The sequence below is a fragment of the Drosophila tropicalis genome, unplaced genomic scaffold (genome assembly GCF_018151085.1).
Source record: "Drosophila tropicalis isolate 14030-0801.00 unplaced genomic scaffold, ASM1815108v1 contig_845, whole genome shotgun sequence".
Taxonomy (NCBI): Eukaryota; Metazoa; Arthropoda; class Insecta; order Diptera; family Drosophilidae; genus Drosophila; species Drosophila tropicalis.
The window spans coordinates 6,200,553-6,220,998 of NW_027173338.1; the positions used below are offsets into that span (position 1 = coordinate 6,200,553).

At 36.6% G+C, this 20,446-nt stretch overlaps 1 protein-coding gene across 5 annotated transcripts in view; it reads left to right on the forward strand.

The window, feature by feature from the left end:
• Positions 1-20,446, forward strand: part of TrissinR (Trissin receptor) — a 49,298-nt gene that overhangs the window by 15,960 nt on the left and 12,892 nt on the right. For all 5 annotated transcript variants that reach the window (XM_068294781.1, XM_068294783.1, XM_068294784.1 and 2 more), the window contains 2 exons: positions 12,331-13,151; positions 17,277-17,421. In XM_068294781.1, coding sequence (XP_068150882.1) covers positions 12,359-13,151; positions 17,277-17,421 — 938 coding nt within the window. In that variant the 5' untranslated portion in view covers positions 12,331-12,358. The remainder of the gene's footprint in view (positions 1-12,330; positions 13,152-17,276; positions 17,422-20,446) is intronic.

A 20,446-nucleotide genomic window follows, 5' to 3' on the forward strand; every position in this document is an offset into this window, starting at 1 on the left:
AAGTCGTGACGCAAGCTTTTAAGCTGATTGCAATGAGAGTTTGGCTGCCAAGAAAGATTCCGTGGATACGGCTCTTGAAATTGCAGGACATAAATCAAATAGTTTCATGCGTGGAAAACTCATTGTGTGGGATAGACAGATCATTACAAGAATTCATGTAAATTCTTTGTGCAGTTGTTGAAAGTTGTGGGTAAAAAAAAATGTTTTTGTTATCGTATGTATTTACTTTTTTCTACAGTTTCTTTTGCTTATCCATCTACATTTGGTTTTGACTATAGTTCTTTCGTATTGCTGTACCCTTGAAAAAAGGGTATATTCATTTTGAGTCTGTCTATACGCCAGAGATTTAACCAGATTTTATATTCATAATGTTAAGAGAAGGTTATTTGTAAGTTGTTATACGATTTCAATTCTCAAAATTGAATCCCTAATTAAACTCTGAAATGAGCTTCATCAGAAAATTAACCTGAATATTTGAAAATATTCTAAAATTTTGTTACATATACAAAAAATTTAAACTTAGAGACCAAAAAAAAACTTTCGTTTTGTCCTTTTGCTTTGCCCTTTAACTCTTACTTAAGTTTGTTTGCTAAAAACTAAATAATTTCAACTGCAATACGTTGGCTTTCCACAAAATTAAGAAACTGAAATTAACTTTTCACGAAAATCGGTTGCTAAAGCCATTAAAAATTTAGCAAGTAAAAACCAGGCCAAACTCAGACACATTTCAGCATTGGCTACCGAAAAATTTCATTCAATTTTAGTTGTTGGGTTTCCTTTTGGAACAACAAAAAAAAAAAAAAAGAGTAGAGATGGGATGGCACAAAAAAAGGACTACTCGGGAAAAATAGGAATAAAAACTGGGCAACATAAATCATGGTTATCATGAAAGCTTCTTCACATTTTTTGCTCGCTTGTCTGGACGATTCGTTGGTGGTACTAGGAGGAGCAGCAGAAGTAGCAGCATATTTCACATGGTGGTCGCCCGGCACAGTCAATTACCACTTAATGTCCTTACTTCAGCACAATTTACGCAAACATGAGGAAGGGTGTTGGGTGAAGAGGGTGAAGAGTGAGGAGAGGGAGAATGCTCAGTCCAATTCCAATTGCAACATGCATTCACATGTTGCAGTTGCATTTGCAGTTGCTGCATTTCTTTTTTGCTCCTTTTTTCGGGTTTTTACAAATTGTTTCCAATGTGAGCAACTTGTAATGACTTTTCTTTTCGCAGGAACGAGCGGCAGGCATTTTGTTTGGCTGCACGAGAAAATTGCGCAAATTTTTTGTTCTTTTCTTCCGTAGGAAATAGTTTTTTGTTTCAATATTCGCGTGTTTTTGGTACATTAAATAAACAGGTAAATAACTAGCGAGATTGTCAAAATGATATGAGGGTATCCAAAATGGTAAATGTGTTTAAATTTTTCTTTGACGTACATTTTGTGGGAAATTTTATTTTAATGCAATAAATTGACTAACATTTTTAAAGTTCAAATGTGACTAATGATTGAAGGAACTTTTATAAATATTATTATCTTTAGTTAAAGTTTAATTGTTTCGCAATTGCGTTACATTATAAACTCTTTACGACTTTATCTTTATCTTACGCAATAAATTATGATCCAAATTTGTTGAAAATGTTCGAAAATATGTATTAATTCTTATTATTATTTGTTTCCAACAACTTGGACAAAAAACGCTGGGTACAGTTAATAAATATATGACAAAGTCGGTTTTATAATATTGTTTATTTTCTCATCCATTGTCCCATGTTCCCATATGCCCAAGCCATTTGCTTATCCTTAAGCAATTTCCATTGCCATTGTCCTTGTCAGAGTCTGTACACTCAGCTTTGGCTTGTTTATACACATATTATGCTTCGAGACAAGCCAAGCAAGGACGAATGTGGTGGGAAAATAGGGGAGAGTGGGAAGCTGGGGAGAAGTTTTCATTGCAATTGCAGATGGGTTTTAATTAAATCAGATTTAGCATCAGTCAAATCAATTTTGTTTGCCTTAAGCTTGCCAAGCGGGCGTCAATTTCATTTAAATGAGTCCTTAAGAGTCCTCTGGCAATGTCAATCACAGCGGCACTTGGCTCATTAAAGCGCCAAACAATTTCCGTTGCGGAAGTTGTCGCCATTATTCCAAGAACAGGCGACAACTAAGTTTGGCTTAGCTCTATACTCTATCCAACATCCTGTTTCCAGACCAGGTATGCTAAGTGGAATAGTGGAGTGGCATAGTTGGGCCGTTTCGAATTTACGATGCTCAAACATTGTTAAAAAGTTGTTTAGTTCACTCAGACGCCCCGACAGACAGACAGACTGACAGAGAGGCAGTTGCTGTAGTGTTCTGTCACATGCAAGTTAGACACCATGTTGCCTTTGCCAACTTCTCTCGAACTCTAGTCGAAGCTTAAAGAGCTTCACTTTTTAAATGTTTTTATTCGAGTAGAGGTTTATTAGAGACTAAACTTATGCATAAGAATATTCGCTGCAGCGCAGGCAGCGAGAATAAGAACGTAAAGCAGAAATGAAAGAATGTCCGTTACAATTCACAGATCGGATCATTCTAGAATAATATGAAAGAGATAGACATACTGCGGTGGTTATATACATATTTTAACACTCCTTCTCAACGCGAAGTCTATCTTGTACAAAAATTATTTTAATCCCAACATTTCTGTAAACTTTACATGTTTGACCTTACATAAGTTCTTTGTTAATATATCTGAGGTCATACTATCTGTGGGAATGTATTTGATATCTATTACATTTTCTTTATACATTTCCCTTACAAAATGATATTTTATTTCAATATGCTTGCTACGTGAATGAAATTTAGCATCTTTAGCAAGACATTGTGCGCTCTGGTTGTCACTATAAATTATCAGCTTCGCCATCGGCCCGAATCCCATCTCGTTGATCAGCTTTCTGATGTATATCGCTTCTTTGGCTGCTGTAGAAAGTGCTACGTACTCGGCCTCCGTGCTACTGAGGGCAACCAGATTTTGCTTCTTTGATTCCCATGACACCGCCGCTCCAGCAATAAGGAATGACCAACCAGTGAACGACTTCCGATCGTTGCAATCGCCAGCCCAGTCCGCATCAACAAAACAGTGGATAGGAACACCAGTTTTGCTATAATGGAGTCTCACATCTGAGGTACCTCTTAGATATCTCAATACCCTCTTGGCTGCAACCTCATGTTCCTTGTGCGGATCTGAATTTCTCTGCGCCAATTTAGCCACAGAGTGTATTATATCTGGCCGTGTAGTCAACGCCAAATACAATAACGAACCAATGAGTGATTGATAGCGTGTCTTGTCCACCTGACCGCAATCATCGCTATCGCACTTCGTCTGGAACCCAACCTCTAGAGGAGTCGCGTTCGGCTTGCAGTCCTGCATACCATATTCATGCAACAAGCCTTCGATGTACTGCTTGTGGCCTATGGAGACATTGCCAGTCTTGCCATCTCGCTCGATTTCCATCCCCAAAAAATGATGGAGTTCACCGCCGTCGACCACATCAAATTCGTTTGATATGAGCTGCTTTATGTAGGCCACGTCGTCTTTTCTGGTACATGCAAGTATAAAATCGTCAACATATACAACAATAATAGATAAATACCCATTGACTTTGCTCGTGTATATACACGGTTCGCTTGCACACGGAACGAAACCAATCTTCAAAAGAACGCTATCCAACTTTTGGTTCCACTCACGCCCACTCTGTTTCAAGCCGTACAACGATTTATGTAGCTTGAGTACACGCTTGGGATGATCAGTATCGACAAAACCTTCAGGTTGTCGCATATAAACGTCATCTTGTAGCTCACTATTGAGGTATGCTGCAGAGACATCCATCTGGTGCAAGTGCATCTCGTGCTCCACCGCCAACGCAATCACCAGTCTGATTGAGGAATAACGTGCAACCGGGGAAAAAGTTTCCTTGTAGTTAATTCCATATTGTTGACCACACCCTTTTGCGACCAATCTTGCCTTGAAGCGCTGAACTTTGCCACTCTCATCTCGTTTGGTGGTAAAAACCCATTTACAACCGATAACCTTTTTGTTTGCAGGAAGATCAACCAAACTCCATGTCCTAATGTTTTCTAGGTTGTCATACTCCTTCTGCATTGCTGATTTCCAGTTTTCCGACTGCTCTGACTTAAATGCCTCATTTATACAGGTAGGAACAATGACGTCTTTCGCATCTAGTACATTCAGCATATTGTACTCTCTTCGTGGACGACCAGCACGCCCAGTGCGAACAATCTTTGGTCTCCCTGGCCCTCTTCGGGTATATGGTTGCTCCTCCTCAGCATTTTCTTCGTCACCACTTTGCTCATCAACAATTGGAATTTGCTGCTCCACAGATTTTTCTTGGATTTCATCATTATGCTCGCAATCAAGTTTTTCACTTGGCTGAAAGATTACCACATCTGACTCACATGATGATTCTCGACCGTGCTCCAACTCTTTCATGAACTTGTGCTCCAAAAACACGACATCTCGGGATACTACTACGGTCCTTTTGACAGGGTTGTAAAGACGATAAGCCTTGGCAGTCTCGGAGTAACCTACCAAAATATGCTGCTTCCCTTTCGCTGAAAACTTGTTCTTATGAGTTTTATCTAAAACAATAGCTTTCATACCAAATACTTTAAGATGAGATACGCTTGGCTTTTTCCCATACCAAACCTCGTATGGAGTATTGTCAGGCAAAGTTGCAGTTTCTGCTCTGTTCCGTAAATATGCAGCCGTCATTATCTCCTCTCCCCAAAAGGATTCGCCAACTCCAGCATGCACTATCATGCTTCGCGCCATCTCCACCAAGGTTCTATTTGCGCGCTCCGCCACACCATTTTGTTGTGGAGTGTGGGGAACAGTGAGTTGTCTTTTTATTCCATGACTCGATAAGAACTGTTCAAATACATCGCTCAGGTACTCGCGACCGTTGTCGCTTCGTATGGCTTTTATACGCTTACCCGTCTGATTTTCTGCTAGAATTTTGAAATCTTGGAATTTCTGGAAAAAATCGCTCTTATTCTTTAACATGTATACCGATACATAACGCGATTTATCGTCTATGAAAGTTGCAAAATAGCGCGCACCACCTTGTGACGCTGTACGCATAGGTCCACAAATGTCTGTATGAATCAAGCCCAACAATTCCTTTGAGCGACTTTCCGAAAACTTCGGAAACTTCTTAACGCAAATTTTACTTTTTGCACACGTTTCACATACAAGGTCATTTGTACTACACACTCTAGCATTGAGACCATAGACCATATCCTGCTTAATCATTTTGTTCAAACTATCGAAATTTAAATGTCCGAATCGATCATGCCATTTCACCAGCTGATTTACATTTGCTTCTGCAGCAAAAACTGTTTTTGTTTTACTTTCAAACAAAAACAAACCGTTGTGTTTCTCTGCGATCATTAAATCACGATTGTTACTGTCTTTAACGAACACTTTGTTTTTGACAAAAATTACTCTTAAGCCATTTTCTGTTGCTTTTGATACCGAAATAAAGTTACATTGTAAGTCTTTTACATATAGCACGTCAACCAACTCGATCGTGATATTTTTGCATATTAGTTCCACTGTACCGCAACCTTCGGCTTCTATATAACTGTCGCCTGCTAACTTGATTTTCTCTTTGTGCTCACGCATACTCGTGAACATTGATTTGTCCGCACACAAATGAGCTGTAGCCCCGCTGTCTACACACCACGCATTTTTCGACAAACCGATTCGTGTTCCAGAAGTAGAGAGCACCGAAAAAGATTTTTTACTGTTCTTTTCGCTCGCGTTGTCTTTTCTCTCTTTCGAACTACACTTCGACGCGAAATGCCCGCGACGACCGCACAACCAACATTCAATGTTTTTTGGTTCTCTCATTGCTTTGTTCTTTTTACCGTTTTCTTGACGCGACGAATACATTTTATTCTCACTTTTCTCGGCTACTTCGCCAATCTTGCGTCTCTCTCCCTCTTCAAGCAATTTAATTTTTAGAGCGCTTAGCGATGGCAACGAGTCTCGCGTTTCTATGGCAACTACAAAATTTTCGAAATCATCACTTAAACTTGCCAACAAAATTATAACGAGCATTTCATCAGGCACTTGTTCCTGAATTTCACTTAACTTTTCTACGACATTAGAAAAATTATTCAAATGCTCTCGAATACTGTCTGTAGCCAACATTTTAGAATACAACAATTGCTTAAACAACTGTATTTTTCTAGCCGGACCGGAGGGCATGTGAATCGCGGACAACTTTGCCCATGCCTCGTTCGCGGTTTTACAATGTTTTATACCGTTGATCTGCGACGGACTTACGCACAACAAAATACTTGCGAGGGCTTTCTCGTCTTTACTGTCAAACAACTCCTTTTGTTCAGCCGTATCAGACGCCACTTTTTTTAACCGACCACATGTCACCGACCACAAATCAGAATGAATCAACAGACTTTTCATCTGTACTGACCATACACTATAATTTTCACCATCTAGTTTTTCGATTGAAAATTGTGTACTCATCTTGAACAAATTAGTTAATCACAAACTTTAATTAACAAAACGAATCTCTTACAAGTCTTTCCGACTAACCCGCACAGTTTTACTTTCTGCTGCCTGGGCCCATAACCTATTCGAGTAGAGGTTTATTAGAGACTAAACTTATGCATAAGAATATTCGCTGCAGCGCAGGCAGCGAGAATAAGAACGTAAAGCAGAAATGAAAGAATGTCCGTTACAATTCACAGATCGGATCATTCTAGAATAATATGAAAGAGATAGACATACTGCGGTGGTTATATACATATTTTAACAGTTTTCCATTCAGATGTTTGTTTGCCGTTTTGTGCTGGTTAGGTGCTTCCGTTTTTTGCCCTCCTTCGGGGTTTTCATAATGATAATAATAACAGTTAGCATTCATATGCATGAGCAAACAATTTTGTGGTGGCAAGAAAAAAACCATTAGACAAATATGCCATTTGCCATTGAAACTAATTGCGATGCAAATAAAACTAAATGGTAGTGGTATTTACCACACGGAGACTATACATAAACAAATATGCATACATATATGTGTATGTCTACATATACAGACATCATGCAAATGCTAAGCACACAAACAGGTAACACAGCAAAATGGAAAAATGTCAACACTTTCAACAATCACAAAGCATAAAAAAATGCCTGTAAGTGTCGTGTAAAAAATGATTCTGACAAAAAAAAATTGGTTAGGCATAACAAACAGATGTATGGAAAAGGATTTCAAGTGAAGTTATTATACTCTTTAATCATTTAGTTTTTGTTTTGTGATATTCAGTAAATGTTAAACAAATAAACACGTCAATAAACAAAGATATTGTTAGTGTAGTGTTGCAAGTCAAACTTGAAAATATATTTTCAAAACTTTGCTAAAATATCAGAAATTGCCACCACTTAAAGCCTAAACTAATTTGGGATAGCTATTTTTTAAATCATTTATATTTCTTTTTGTTAGATTTGTTATCTTTAATCTATAAAATTATAATTTGTTGTTCTTTGTTTTGATTTGTAAAGTGTTGTAGAAGAAATAATGAGAAAAGGTGAATATTAAGCAAGTTTCTAATAAGATAAAAACAAATTTTATACAATTTACATGCTATAAATTGAAAGTAATTCAAAAATTTATCATAGATAATGTAAGTACTTTTAGCCGTTGAGCTCACGTGCTATTTAACTTGTATCTGAAATGTGTACATAGATAGAACGATATAAGTCGGCTCTAGGACTAAAAATGAAGAACAATCGGTCATTAATTTTATATACTTTTTACAATATAGTTCAAAGTCTTTTGGAAACCATTTTCAGAGAATCTTAATAATATTAATTAAATCAAACAAATTTGATGAAAATTCATTCAATTACCGATAAATGACAGTTTTTGGGACTATTAAGAAAAAATGTTTGCCAATTGATGGTCATAAATAAGCCTTGTTGGATCACCCTGGAAAATTTTGCAACTCAAGGAGAGGTTTTATGCCAATCTCATGAATAGGCATATTTCATTAGTTCACGGAATGGATAAAACCAATAAAACTTAGTGGTTTTAAAGTTAATAGCAACTATGTTTAAATACAATTCATATATTCTAAAAGGGATACTTTTAACGAACTGAAAACTCAGACAAAATGTACATTAAGTACCAGTTCTAGTCAATATGCTCGCATATGCATGTAGGGAACTTTTAATGCAAGGCCAAAAACCAAAATTTGTAATATAAGTGTGGCTTTTGCATAAATACATAGACTAAAATCGCAGTACTCAACTATTTTTGCATTCAAAATGCATGCACCATGGCCTGCCTGGGGCCAAATCACAATTAAGCAACAAATTGGCAGAAATTTTCAGCACACACAATATACGTTTACATATGTATAGGTATGTATGTGTGTACACAAATACATATAGATTTTTGCGCTGCGCAGAGCAGAATATAACAGAAAAGGAGCAAAAAGCTAAAAATGTGCAGAAAAAATTTGCATGATTGAAAGGCAATTCGATGGAATATCCTTTGTGCATGTGAAAATATTTCCAGCAATTTTTTCATGTGGGTGGCATATGTAAGTTGCCCACTATTAAATTCAATCATTTATTTTTTCTCTTTTCCGGGTTTTCTGCCGCCGGCAGTGTCAAATGTAGATGCCTTGCTATTACTGGCTACTTTCTCGGCCTTCGACTTCGACTAGTATTCGGCTCTGGGCTAGTTCAAGCAGCATGTAATATCACTTAAAGGCAAACTAATCCCATGCCACCAGCCAGCCAGTTCCACCTTTTAACAGAAACTTTCAGCAGCAAACAAGACTTTGCCACTAAGCCCAGGCAACTGACAGAGCAAAGGACACGAACATACATTCTAGATGCTAGGTGTGCATGTTCTGGCTTATCCTGCAACATAGTGCCCCCTCTCCCAACATGACCCCCCAGGGCAGATGAAAGGGCGTTTGCTCTGCATTTGACATTAGTTGACAGTTTGTTGTTATTGCTGCTGTTTGTGAAGCCTTCGTGTAAAGGTGTCAGCTGTGTCTACGGAAATGAGGGGGCCAGGCTTCCAAAACCAAACATTGACGAACAAACATTCGACACTGAAATGTTTATTAGATGGAAAATAGGAAATGGGAGTCTGCCAAAGCTGGAACACTACTCGATTAACATAAACTTACTTTGGCTAAAAGCGAATTTTGCCTAATCTTCTATAGATAAAGAACATGAATGTGTCAAATTTTGAAAATGTCGGTAATTCAGATGAAATCACCAACAAACTAGTCAAATTACACAAAGATTTTTATATAATATTAAATTTAGAGCAAGTAACACAGTTTATAGAAGATTTTAAGTATAGATGATAAACTCTTTAGTTTATCTTTATTCAGTTTCGATAAATGAGCATCAAACATAAACAAAGAAACATGAAAAGTCTCTCAATAGGTATAAGATGAGGAGACAAAGACTGAAGCTAAGAGATAAATGAAAGACAAAACTATTCCAAGGATATTTTTCTATTCCTTTAATACTTTTAAACTTAAATAAAACTAATAGTGCTTAATCTACCCTCTAGATCCGTCAATGTTGAATTACTTATGACAATAAAATATAAATAATTGAAACTTACAAAACCAAAGTTCACATTACTGTTCTTATTCTCGCCTCTTTGTGATATCTTCGTCTTTTTGTGATGTTGAAATACTAATATCTTCCCAAGATTGGCCATTCATATATGGATAGATTTTGCACTTTCTGCAACGTACAAAAGATTATGAACAATCTAACTAAGCTTGCAAGCTTAATATTTATACCAACTCTTATTCATTTAGTTTCATAGAACGACTTGAACTATTGTGCCCGTTTTGAGGCAAAGTCAAAGTGCCAATTCTTTGTGGGCGTAGAATAAACGATAATCAAAAGTTCGTTCTCCTTGTATCGCTGTCCTCGTTAATTATAAATTTCAGCCAATTAAGTGTTGCCCTTTAATTACTGTTCTTGTAGTTTGACCCATATCCGGGCACAATTGGCTAAAGTTTCGCTCAATGGGAGAACTCAGTGACTCGGTAGTTGTTGCTTGTTTACTTACACGCCTACATTTACGCCTACGCTACGCCTACACCTACGCCTTTTTTTTGCGAAACGACTCCGGTCCACTTTCCGGGCTTTGTTGTGTGCTCTGCTTTGTTTTCGCTTTTCCTTTGGCTGTTTGCTTATCCTGATTGCCATTGGCCGCCGTTTAAGCCTGAAGGCATCTTTGACTGGCATTTATGGGTTTTTATTGTTATTTCATATTGGCCAAGTAAACGCAGAAAAAAACATTTTTTTATGGATTTATGATTTTGAGCATTTTGTTAGGTGTTTGATAAAGTGTTTAGCATTTGATTAAGTGGAGGTGATAAGTTAGAGAAAGATTTAAATTAAATATTGTTTGTTCTCTATGTCACTTTTAGCGCCAGTTGGCGCTAGTCCATCCAGAAGAATGGCAGACAATATTAGGCAATTCATGGATTTCCTTTTATTTCCCAAAGAGGAAAACTATGTGAGGCCATTAGCTCTTTTATTATTATGCCTTTTCATATTAGAATACAGTTTGATTATGCAAGTTTGCCATGACTAGAGTTTGCTGTAATATAAGTGATTAATTAGTTGACCCAGCTTAGAAAGTTAACCACTCGTAAAAGGCCTTTAACTATCCACAAAAAGTTTTTTGTTAATTGACTGATTTAGTGTTAAGGATCGGAGGACCATTAACTTTTCTAAATGGACGCTGTGTGAGCTGAAACTTGTTAAAGTTAACCATATTAAGTATTTTGTGATGAGTAAAAGGGAATTTCCATGCCTTCCTTGTCTACCCTTTCTTTAAAGTCTTTTGTTGTCCTTATTAAGTTGATAATTTTTTTCGTTTATCTGAAAATCTCTGGGAAATTTATGTTTAAACGTCATCAGCAACAACTTGCTATGTCTACGACAAAACACTTAAAACGAGCTATTAAAATGTCAGGCAAGTGACATTTTGTTTGACAATTGCCACTAGTTGTTATTTGGCATTCAAATGTTGTCCTCTTATGTTTTCCTTCTCTCTCATTTTGTTGGCAATATGAATAATATTTACATTTCAACAATTTTGTATCCATAACTGTAGACTCTCTATATATAGATATATATAATATGCAGACATGATTCAGTAGCGTTAATTACTTGATAGCCATTTTGTTGGTTGTGTCTCTGCTGTGTGCGAATGTCTATTAATTAGAGCACGTTTCATGTACACACACACACATGCATACATTTTTACGTACACAAAAACAAACACACTCAGAGGAGCAATAATCAAAGCGACATTTGAAGGGAAATGACATACGGAGTGGAGAGAAACATTAGAGGAGCAAAGGCAACTGCATTCGCGTAATTAGCAACGAAACGTAGTGCATATTAAAAATAGTAGCAATAACTATGTCGAAATGTTTTAGCAATAGAAACACATGTGTGTGTATGTGGGTGTGCAAGTATGTGAGTGTGTTTGGCGCGTGGCAAATGGAAAATCATAATTTTCTCTCTTTTCGCATTGGCAGACAAATGTTTTAATTATGCCCATTATTAATAGCAAGCAAGCTTAATTAAAAAGTCTACTCAGACGACCAAAGAGAATGGGAAAGCCAAAGGTAAAGAGAGTGAGAGAGGAAGAGAGTTCTGGGGGCCATCGAGTGTCGCAGAAAAAGTCACGCATTGGCACGATATTGATGTAATTGCCCTTACTCCAAACATTGTATGATTCCGACGTGACTCTGTACCTAATGAAATGAAACTGACACACTCTATAGGTTAAAGGTCACAATGATGTTCTCTGTGTATGTAAAGGAATATGTTAGACAAGATCTCTTCCCTCAAATGTACAAATTTGACTTTTTAAAAGAAATGGCGGGCGGGGACAACGGTTGAGGTATTTCCCTTATCAACGATAATTTTGCTAATTGCAAAAGTTTGTTTGTTGGAAAAATTAAATAATCAATATATCTCAAAATATCTAATTGACCTTTATCCTTATTCAATTATTTCTCAAGCTCATTGAATGGTCAAGAAGACCTGATGAAAGGCAGACCTTTATTCAGCCTTAAGATAGTTTTAATAACTTTTAATCACCATTAGCGGCTTCAATATTGAAGCGCATTCATTTTACTTTCAGTTAAGCTAACACCTTTTTTTAAAGCAGAGCCCAAAGAGTTACCGATTATGACTAACTATTATCATGTTCTTTTCTATCTTCCTCACTCGTTTCCACTGTATCAGGCTGCATTGCATTATTATTATTGGCACTATGAAACGAAGAACAACATCACAGGCAACAACGATGCCATTGACAATGATGATAATGAGAGAGATGGCGTCCAAAGGACGACAACGACGCGGACGAAGACAGAGACAGGAAACGGAAGCAACGCAAAAGCAACGAGAACAACGAGAACATAAACAACGATGGCAAAGTGGCAGGGTAAACATATCAGCAGCTTATGATAATGATGATGTTGAAGCTGATGCCGATGCCCATGATGAAGATGATGATGGCAATGATGATGATAATGACAATGTTCTTGGTGGCACTAACACCAACAACAACATCAACAACCGAGAGTGGCATAATCAAAACAGCAACAACTACAACAGCAGCTCAACAAATTATAGCATTTCCGGCTTAGGGCAACAAAAGCAGGAGCTACAGCAACCCAAACCCACCCAGCATCAAGAGCAACCACTCTATCTACCCACCAAACCCCATTCATTTCCGTGGCATCTCCTGCTTCTGCTGGTTGCTTTGTGTACCCTAACTTCAGCTGCAAATGACTCCACATATGCCACTAGCCAGCAGCTTCAGCAGCGATTGAATGCCAATGGCACCGATTATACATTACTAGACGACGAGACAACGACAACGCTGACAACATTGGCCGGAACTCTTGCAACAACGTCATCGGCTAAAAATAGTGTGGCCATCGATATCATCGAAGACGAAGAAGATGCCGAAAAAGCTAGCGAATATATCTTCGATCGCACCGATGTTCGCGTTATATTTATCACACTATATACGATTGTGTTCTGTTGCTGCTTTTTCGGTGAGTATTGATGTAGAAGAAGAAAATATTCTAAATATGGAAATAATAAGACTGAATAGTTAAAATCTGTAAGGACTCTTCATAAAACTTAAAAGAACACAAGCCCGTTAGAATTTCCATTCTACGCACCTTTCAATATATTGATCCCTTTCTCTGTTATTACGATATTGCTTCGGTTGGATTTATCAACGTGTTGCCTTAACTTTGCCAAACTTCATTTAATCCTAATTTATTCTCCCTTGGATTCGCATTTCATTTTCATCAAACCAGACTCGCTGGTCTTGTGGCATCGATGCTGTCAATGTTCGATAGCCAAAAAATACAATGGCCAAAGTGAAGAAAAATGTTTGCAAAATATAACGTAAAGCAAAAGTGACGCCGACCAGAAGCACTTTGTGGTCGAACAAGTAGGCTATCTGGCTATATGGTCATGTCTCAGGCATGTGTATGTGTGTTTGTGAGTGTGCGTGTTAATATCCATTTGGGGCTGTCTTTCTCCTTTACAGAATTTACTGCTGACTTGCCAATTACTCAATGCCTTGGTCGTTTTTTTTTGCTCCTTCTTCCTTTCTTTTCTCTTTGTTTTTTTTTTTTTTTACTGTGTGTTTCGTTAAACAATGTTATGGGACTTAAGAAAGCCTTTGTGGCTTGACCTAACTCTGACTTTTGGCTTGTTAGGGGTTTTTTTTTTGTGGCTTTAAAGTCGAGAGACATACCAGAAGTGATTATCTAGATAAGAGTTTGGTTTTAGCTTTGATCTGAAATTAATCCTTAAAGTCTTGTCATACATATTAATTTATTACGCATACGCCTAGTAGTATCAGTCATCCACAATGTTGGCCTTCAAATGGATAATTTAGTCATTTGTTTATTCTAATGCTTAATTACAGAGGCATAAATTTTGAGTGGCCCATAGAGCCCACACTTCTTGACAATTATAATGCCATAGAATCAATTATGTTTCTCGATTTCTGTGTTTCGGAGGGGAGCCTCTTTATTAACCGCACAAACACTCCAAATGCCTAGAACATGTGTATTTGCAATACAAAATGTGCGACAAATGGCCCACCATTAGGCACAGACATGAACAAGCTGAATGGAAAGGAGGGCGGATGGAGAGCAGGGCCAAGGATAGAATGTATGTACATATATGTATTCATGGGCGTGGCATGGGCGTGGGATTGTCATGCCACATTGACGCAGACAATTGCAAAATGTGAGCAAGTTATTTTCACCCGAAACGAAGGGAATGCCAGGGAAAGAGGCATTGTCCGAGGGAACATTTACAACACTGAGCAATAAAATTTGCATGTTGCAGTCACGTTCCCAGTTTCAGTTTGATGTGGTTCTTGGTAATGCTCCGCCTGCTGCTGGCGCTGCTGTGACTGCGACAGGGCACTTTATTGCCATGTTTGCATTCAGCTGCTTGGCTATTTTCGCATTAGCGGCAGGAGACCAGCTTCATCTATGTATTCTTTTTTCTTCGTATTTATTTTGTTTTGCCCCCACTAATTGCCTGTCCCCCGTGGTTCACTTTTAATCGCTCTACCCGATATACACTTGACTTTATCTTTGAGTATATACTTGGTTATATATCATTTAGCTGTCATTGTCTAACCAGTGTGAAGTGACGGAGTAAGCATTTGCTGTGTTGATGGCTTTTCATATGATTTCTAATAAAAAACTAAAGTTTTCCAAGAAAATATAAAGGCCTGGCTATTTTATAGAGAGCTACTAAGTGTTGTGTCATAGTTCTTAAAGGGATGAGTCCTCCTCAGATTTGTTTATGCTGGTGATTCTTAAGAAAATAGACCTCGAGGCGGCTTAAATTTCAAAAAGGTCGTAATCTTAATAGTTCATTAGTTCTTTCAAGTTTTAACTTTGAACATTAGCCTATTGTCCGGCGGGAGAAAAACTTAACATTCTCTCGAGGAAATAACACGAACAAACAAAATGATTTCCATCCTCGCATTAGAAACCTCTCATGGATACAAAATTCTATGATTTAAATATGAGAAAATTAACTTCCAGATAAGTTCACTCACATGCAATAAAAATTTCCGAGTTGGTTGAAAAAACTGCAATTTGCTGACCTTGGTATGTCTGCGCTTAAAATATATTTTCACTGTTATTCTGAGAGCATTCATTTAACATTAAAAATGTATTAAAATTTTCATGCATATTGATTGTTTTTTGGAACTACCAAAATACCCTTTAAACTTGAAGTCTACGAGATTCTTCTGAATTTTACTTAATCTATGCCTTTTTTGTTTATGTGTGCATTATTTTCTGTTGATTTCTTAATAAACTTATATGTTTAGTACTCTCGAGGACTAAAGGTCTCAACTCAAACAGAGTAGTTGGTCGTGTTGGCCATCAAACAATTCGCTCCAATTTCAACAAAACAAAATTTAATAACACCGAAAGAGGAAACTTTTCGTTTTTTTCTTTTTATTTTTGCCTGTGCCAACACATGTTTGGCTTGTCTTCTTTCCTTTATATCCACCTCCGTCTCTGTGCCCGCTTCCTTTGCCAGTTGGCCATATTGTGTTTCATTGCACGCCTTGAAGTATGCCACGTTCGCATCTCACTCGTTTTGTTTCTATTGAGAGTAATTAAAAAACTTTCACTCGACATTTGTTTGTCCCGAGAATAACATACATACAACAAAAATATAAAAATAAAACATGAAATGAAATGTTTCAATTTGCAGCTACAAAATGTTGCATTATTTTGCCAACCAAAAATTCATTGTGTTCTTTTTAGGAGGAGGTTGCGTGGAGGGAGAGAGCGAATGAGGAATAAATTGAAAGTATTATCTGAATTGCGGCCATGCCATTTAATTGTTGGCCGTAATGTCAGCATAAGTGCATATGCTGGCATTGCCCGAAATAATTTATTTTTACTTCTTATTTTTATTTACATAGTCAAAAGTTCTATTTTTGTTTCTTTTTCCACAGTTGCATAATGAGATTTGAAATATTCGGTGGAGCATGAAATGCAACGTATTTATGCAAATAATATTAAAGTATTATTTCCATTGCATTGCATTCGAAGTGTTAAATGCTGAAATAGATGTTCCAAAGGTTTGAATTGCAGAGCGTAGACCGCAGTTGGCATTTATGTTTTGGTTTCGAGGGTGGCATTCGCCTTCTGGCCACAAATTCTTGGCCAACTGTAACTAGTTAGTTGGACACATACATACATAAATGAAATATATATGTCTAGATTGCCATTCGGCAATTGTGGTTACTCAACTAAGAGATTGTGGCTTCTTAAAGTGCCATTGACGTTTTAGGATGGATATGCAAAATTCAAGCTCAACTGATCCCAAGGGATAAATGAAAGGTGCCGAAACTTAAATCCTCTCTTGAGATGACATAGAAATAGTCGACATGAACTAACAAGTCAATAAAAGATTGACCTAGTCAAATAGGTTTTTAAATCATGGTATAATCAGACCCTAGACTAGATTAGCTAGTAAGTAATCCTTGTTTCCAGGGTATAAATATTACATGTCGCCTATCCACACATTTTAATGCTTTTTGGCCACAAACTAAACCGTTTAAAACAAACATATTATTTAATTTAAAGTTGTCTTACACTCCAACACAATTTCGTCCCTGGAGTGGGCATCGCACTTTAGTTAAATCCTCTCAACTGAGAGTCTTCATTTAATTAAGCCAACGACAATATCAAGGAAACTGGAAATACACTTTGAGCCGGTTACGGACATGAACAAAACCCCTAATTAAAATAAACTTTTAACGCCACATTAAACCGAGCGTCAAGGGAATGTGACATACCAACTAAAATTATTACTATTTCTCTTGTAGTTGCTGTTGTTGTTGTTGTTGGTGCTGCTGTTTTTGTCATAGTTTTCTGTCATAGTCGACTGCTGGCAAAAGTTATTGCTCGAGTTGAAAAAAAGTTTTTTGTGTGTGTATGTGTGAAATTTGTTTTTTTTTTTTTTTTTTGGCATAAATAAACCAAAAAGCCACAATTTGGCCTGTCTGTTTGCCTGTCTGTTTTTTTTTTTTTGGCTTGGCACTTGGACAAATATGAAATTTTGTCAACATTTTTTAATATCTTTCACACAATTTTTGTTTCTCTTTTTCATTTTAGGCAATCTGCTGGTCATATTGGTTGTAACTCTTTCACGTCGCCTCCGCTCAATAACGAATTTCTTTTTGGCAAATTTGGCCTTTGCCGATTTCTGTGTTGGCCTTTTCTGTGTGATGCAAAATCTGTCCATTTATCTTATCGACAGGTAAGTGAATTGATAACCATAACTCTAAAAACATTTCAGAGACGACAAGCCGGAAAAACTTCCGGTTATGGATTACCAAATTGCTTCTGTAGGGCTTAAAAGGATGTAGAAGGATGTTGCATTAAACAATTAGAATTAGCTTGACACTCGAGGTCTAGGACCACTTCTGCTAATAGAAGATCTCCTCTTCCATTCTATTGGAGGATGTTGGAAAGATGTACATACATATCTTAGGTTAACCACAGATCAGCTTCCTTAGGTATACCACTTGATAAGTACCAAATTGCTTGGAATTAATGAAAATTTTAGCTTTAAAATGGACCATAGTATATTCCTCCATATCACAATCGATAATGCACATCAATTATTCAAAGCTCCACGATGCATCTGTATACTTGCGTGAATTTGCAGCATAAGTTTCAACTTTCACGACACTTTTTCACCATGTTCATGCATATACAGTAGGATTCCAGCATCGCCTCCGGCAACCACACTGTGGCATGTTTATTTGCATTGCCTTTTCTTCCGCACTCGGAGCACACGTTGCAACAACGTGAACAAATAAAATGCACAATAAACGAGTGTGGAGAGAGCTCGGCTCGAAATGGGAATATACTGGGTGGAGTAACGCTGAATCATATTAGAACTTACAAACTAAAGTCCAATGGGTCCACTAAATTTATCTACCTAGCGCAATCGGATTAAGTAAATTGTAAGGAGTGTTTTATTAAAATAATCAAAAAATTTAAAAATGAGTCGTAAGTTAACTGTTTTGAGCAACTATTAATCGAGTAAAGTAATTCATCGATGTATCGATAGATTATGTATATATATTTTTACCATCTCTAACCCAGCTCTAGCAGGCCTTGACTCTAAAACCATGGCCCGTAGCTATGCTGGTCGATTTATCAAATTTTTATTTCACTTCTCTTGTAAGAGTCAAGGAGTCAACATCTCAACATTTTCTTTTTTTTTTTTGCTCGTTCAACTTTTCACTTTAAGTTATAAGCACTTTTTTAATGTGCAAACATTTTAAATTAAACATTTAGGCTCCTCATAGTATCTCATTTGAAGTCTGGATATAAAAAATCTCTTTAAAGATTTACAAAATAAATCTAGTAGCATTTTCCTTTTTCTTAGCATTGCCATTAACATTTAAAAACCTCTATTAAAGAGATTCTACGTGATGACGTGTAATTGTCTTTGAGCAAAAGGAAGTGCCCTGTTTCACCTGCGCCTGAGCTAATGCCAGTTAAATCAATGCAAGGTTGTCTCCACTTCAATTGTTGTAATAGGCTAAATTTTAAAACCTATTCATTTGTGATGGGTCCCATACGGATCGTTCTATGTTTGCAATCGGAAGTCATTTTTATATGTGGCTACTTTATAATTGGTTAATTAACTAAGGAGATTACATCTATTACGTCCATAACTACAAAGTAAACATCTCTGCATCTTCATTTTGGTATTTTCCAGTGGGTATCAGGCACCTTTTTCCTTATTATTCATTTGTCAGTGGTTATCAAGTTATGATATCGTCCACTTAATGGAATCGCTTTGAAGTCTGTTTCCCTTGCAAGCTGCAATGGCAATCAGTAGGCTCTATTCAGGGTTGACAAACTCCTTTCCCTAATTAGGGTAGCTAAAAGACTGTTTAATATTAGAGCTAGAAATGCCTATCAAATTTGACATGTGGCCTTGACTTCTGATAGAGATATCCATATATATGTACGAACAATTCAAATAAGAAAACATTTATTATTAACTAGACTAATGCAAACAATTTTGTGATTTTCCTTTTAATTTTTGTATGATTTTCCTATATGTATTCATGTTTGCATTATATCGACTGTTCCACGCTTGTTTGGACTTTAAGTAAATATACATTTTGGCGAATCAAGAAAACATTTTTTTTCGTGTTTTTGTTGTTTTGCTCTTTACGCCAATTTCAATGAAAATGCATTTCAAATGCAAAAAACATTCGCTCAAATTATGAAAATTTTGTGTTTATATGCCAATTTATTGTGAATTTGCTTGTAAAAATAAATATATATGTGTGTACATATACAAATCAAAAATAATTGTGTGATGAATATTTTATTTGGCAAACAAAAGGCCAAATATGTATCGACACTACACAAAATAAATTTTATAATAAAATCTTCGTATTTTAATGCTTGCTTCTGGCAATTGTTGAAGATTTTTTAAAGCCCTCATTTCAATTCATAAAATGTTTACTCAATTTATTTTTATCAAGTGCATTCGGCTTTGGCATTATTTTCCAACGTCCATCGTCGTCATGTCGAATGTTTTAGCATTCTACGCTCTGTGGAACTTATTTTTGCATATTTTGATTACCTAAAATATTAATTTAAAATTCTGTGGAAAATTGGGAAAACCATCAAACAACTTTTCTCAGTAATATGCCATTCTGCAGACGGTCAGTCCTCAGCATCTCATAAATGTCACATAATTATCATATTAAGCGACTCGGCTAACAAAAGCTGGCCAATATGCCAGTGGACACAGTGGTTAGCATAATTTCAAGGAATTTATGCACACAACACAAAAATTTAAGCTCTGCCAGTGTGTGTGTGTGTGTGTGTGTGTATGTGTGGGCTGTGATCTTTGACCCTTCATAAATTTGGTCCAACAAAACATATGCAAAGTGTACACGATTATTGCCGAAATGGTTTGTAAAATTATGTAAATGGCTCCATTTTGTCTAGGCTCAGTCAGTTAATGTGCATTTTTTTAAGTAGAGAAAAATCTAGAAATTTCCGATTCTCTTAATATGTTAAATTTAACCAGAAACTAATTTAAAATTAGTGTATAGATGTTTCTAGTAAATACGAAGTGTATAGATGTTTCTAGTAAATTATATTTCTTTATCGTTTCTTGAACTTTCGTCTCATTTAAAAAAAAATTTTATATTATGCGAATTATCGTCAATTTCACCATCTCAAGGAAAGGTTTTTATCTGCCAAGTTTCGATTGACTTTTTAATCGATATTTTTAAAGTCCA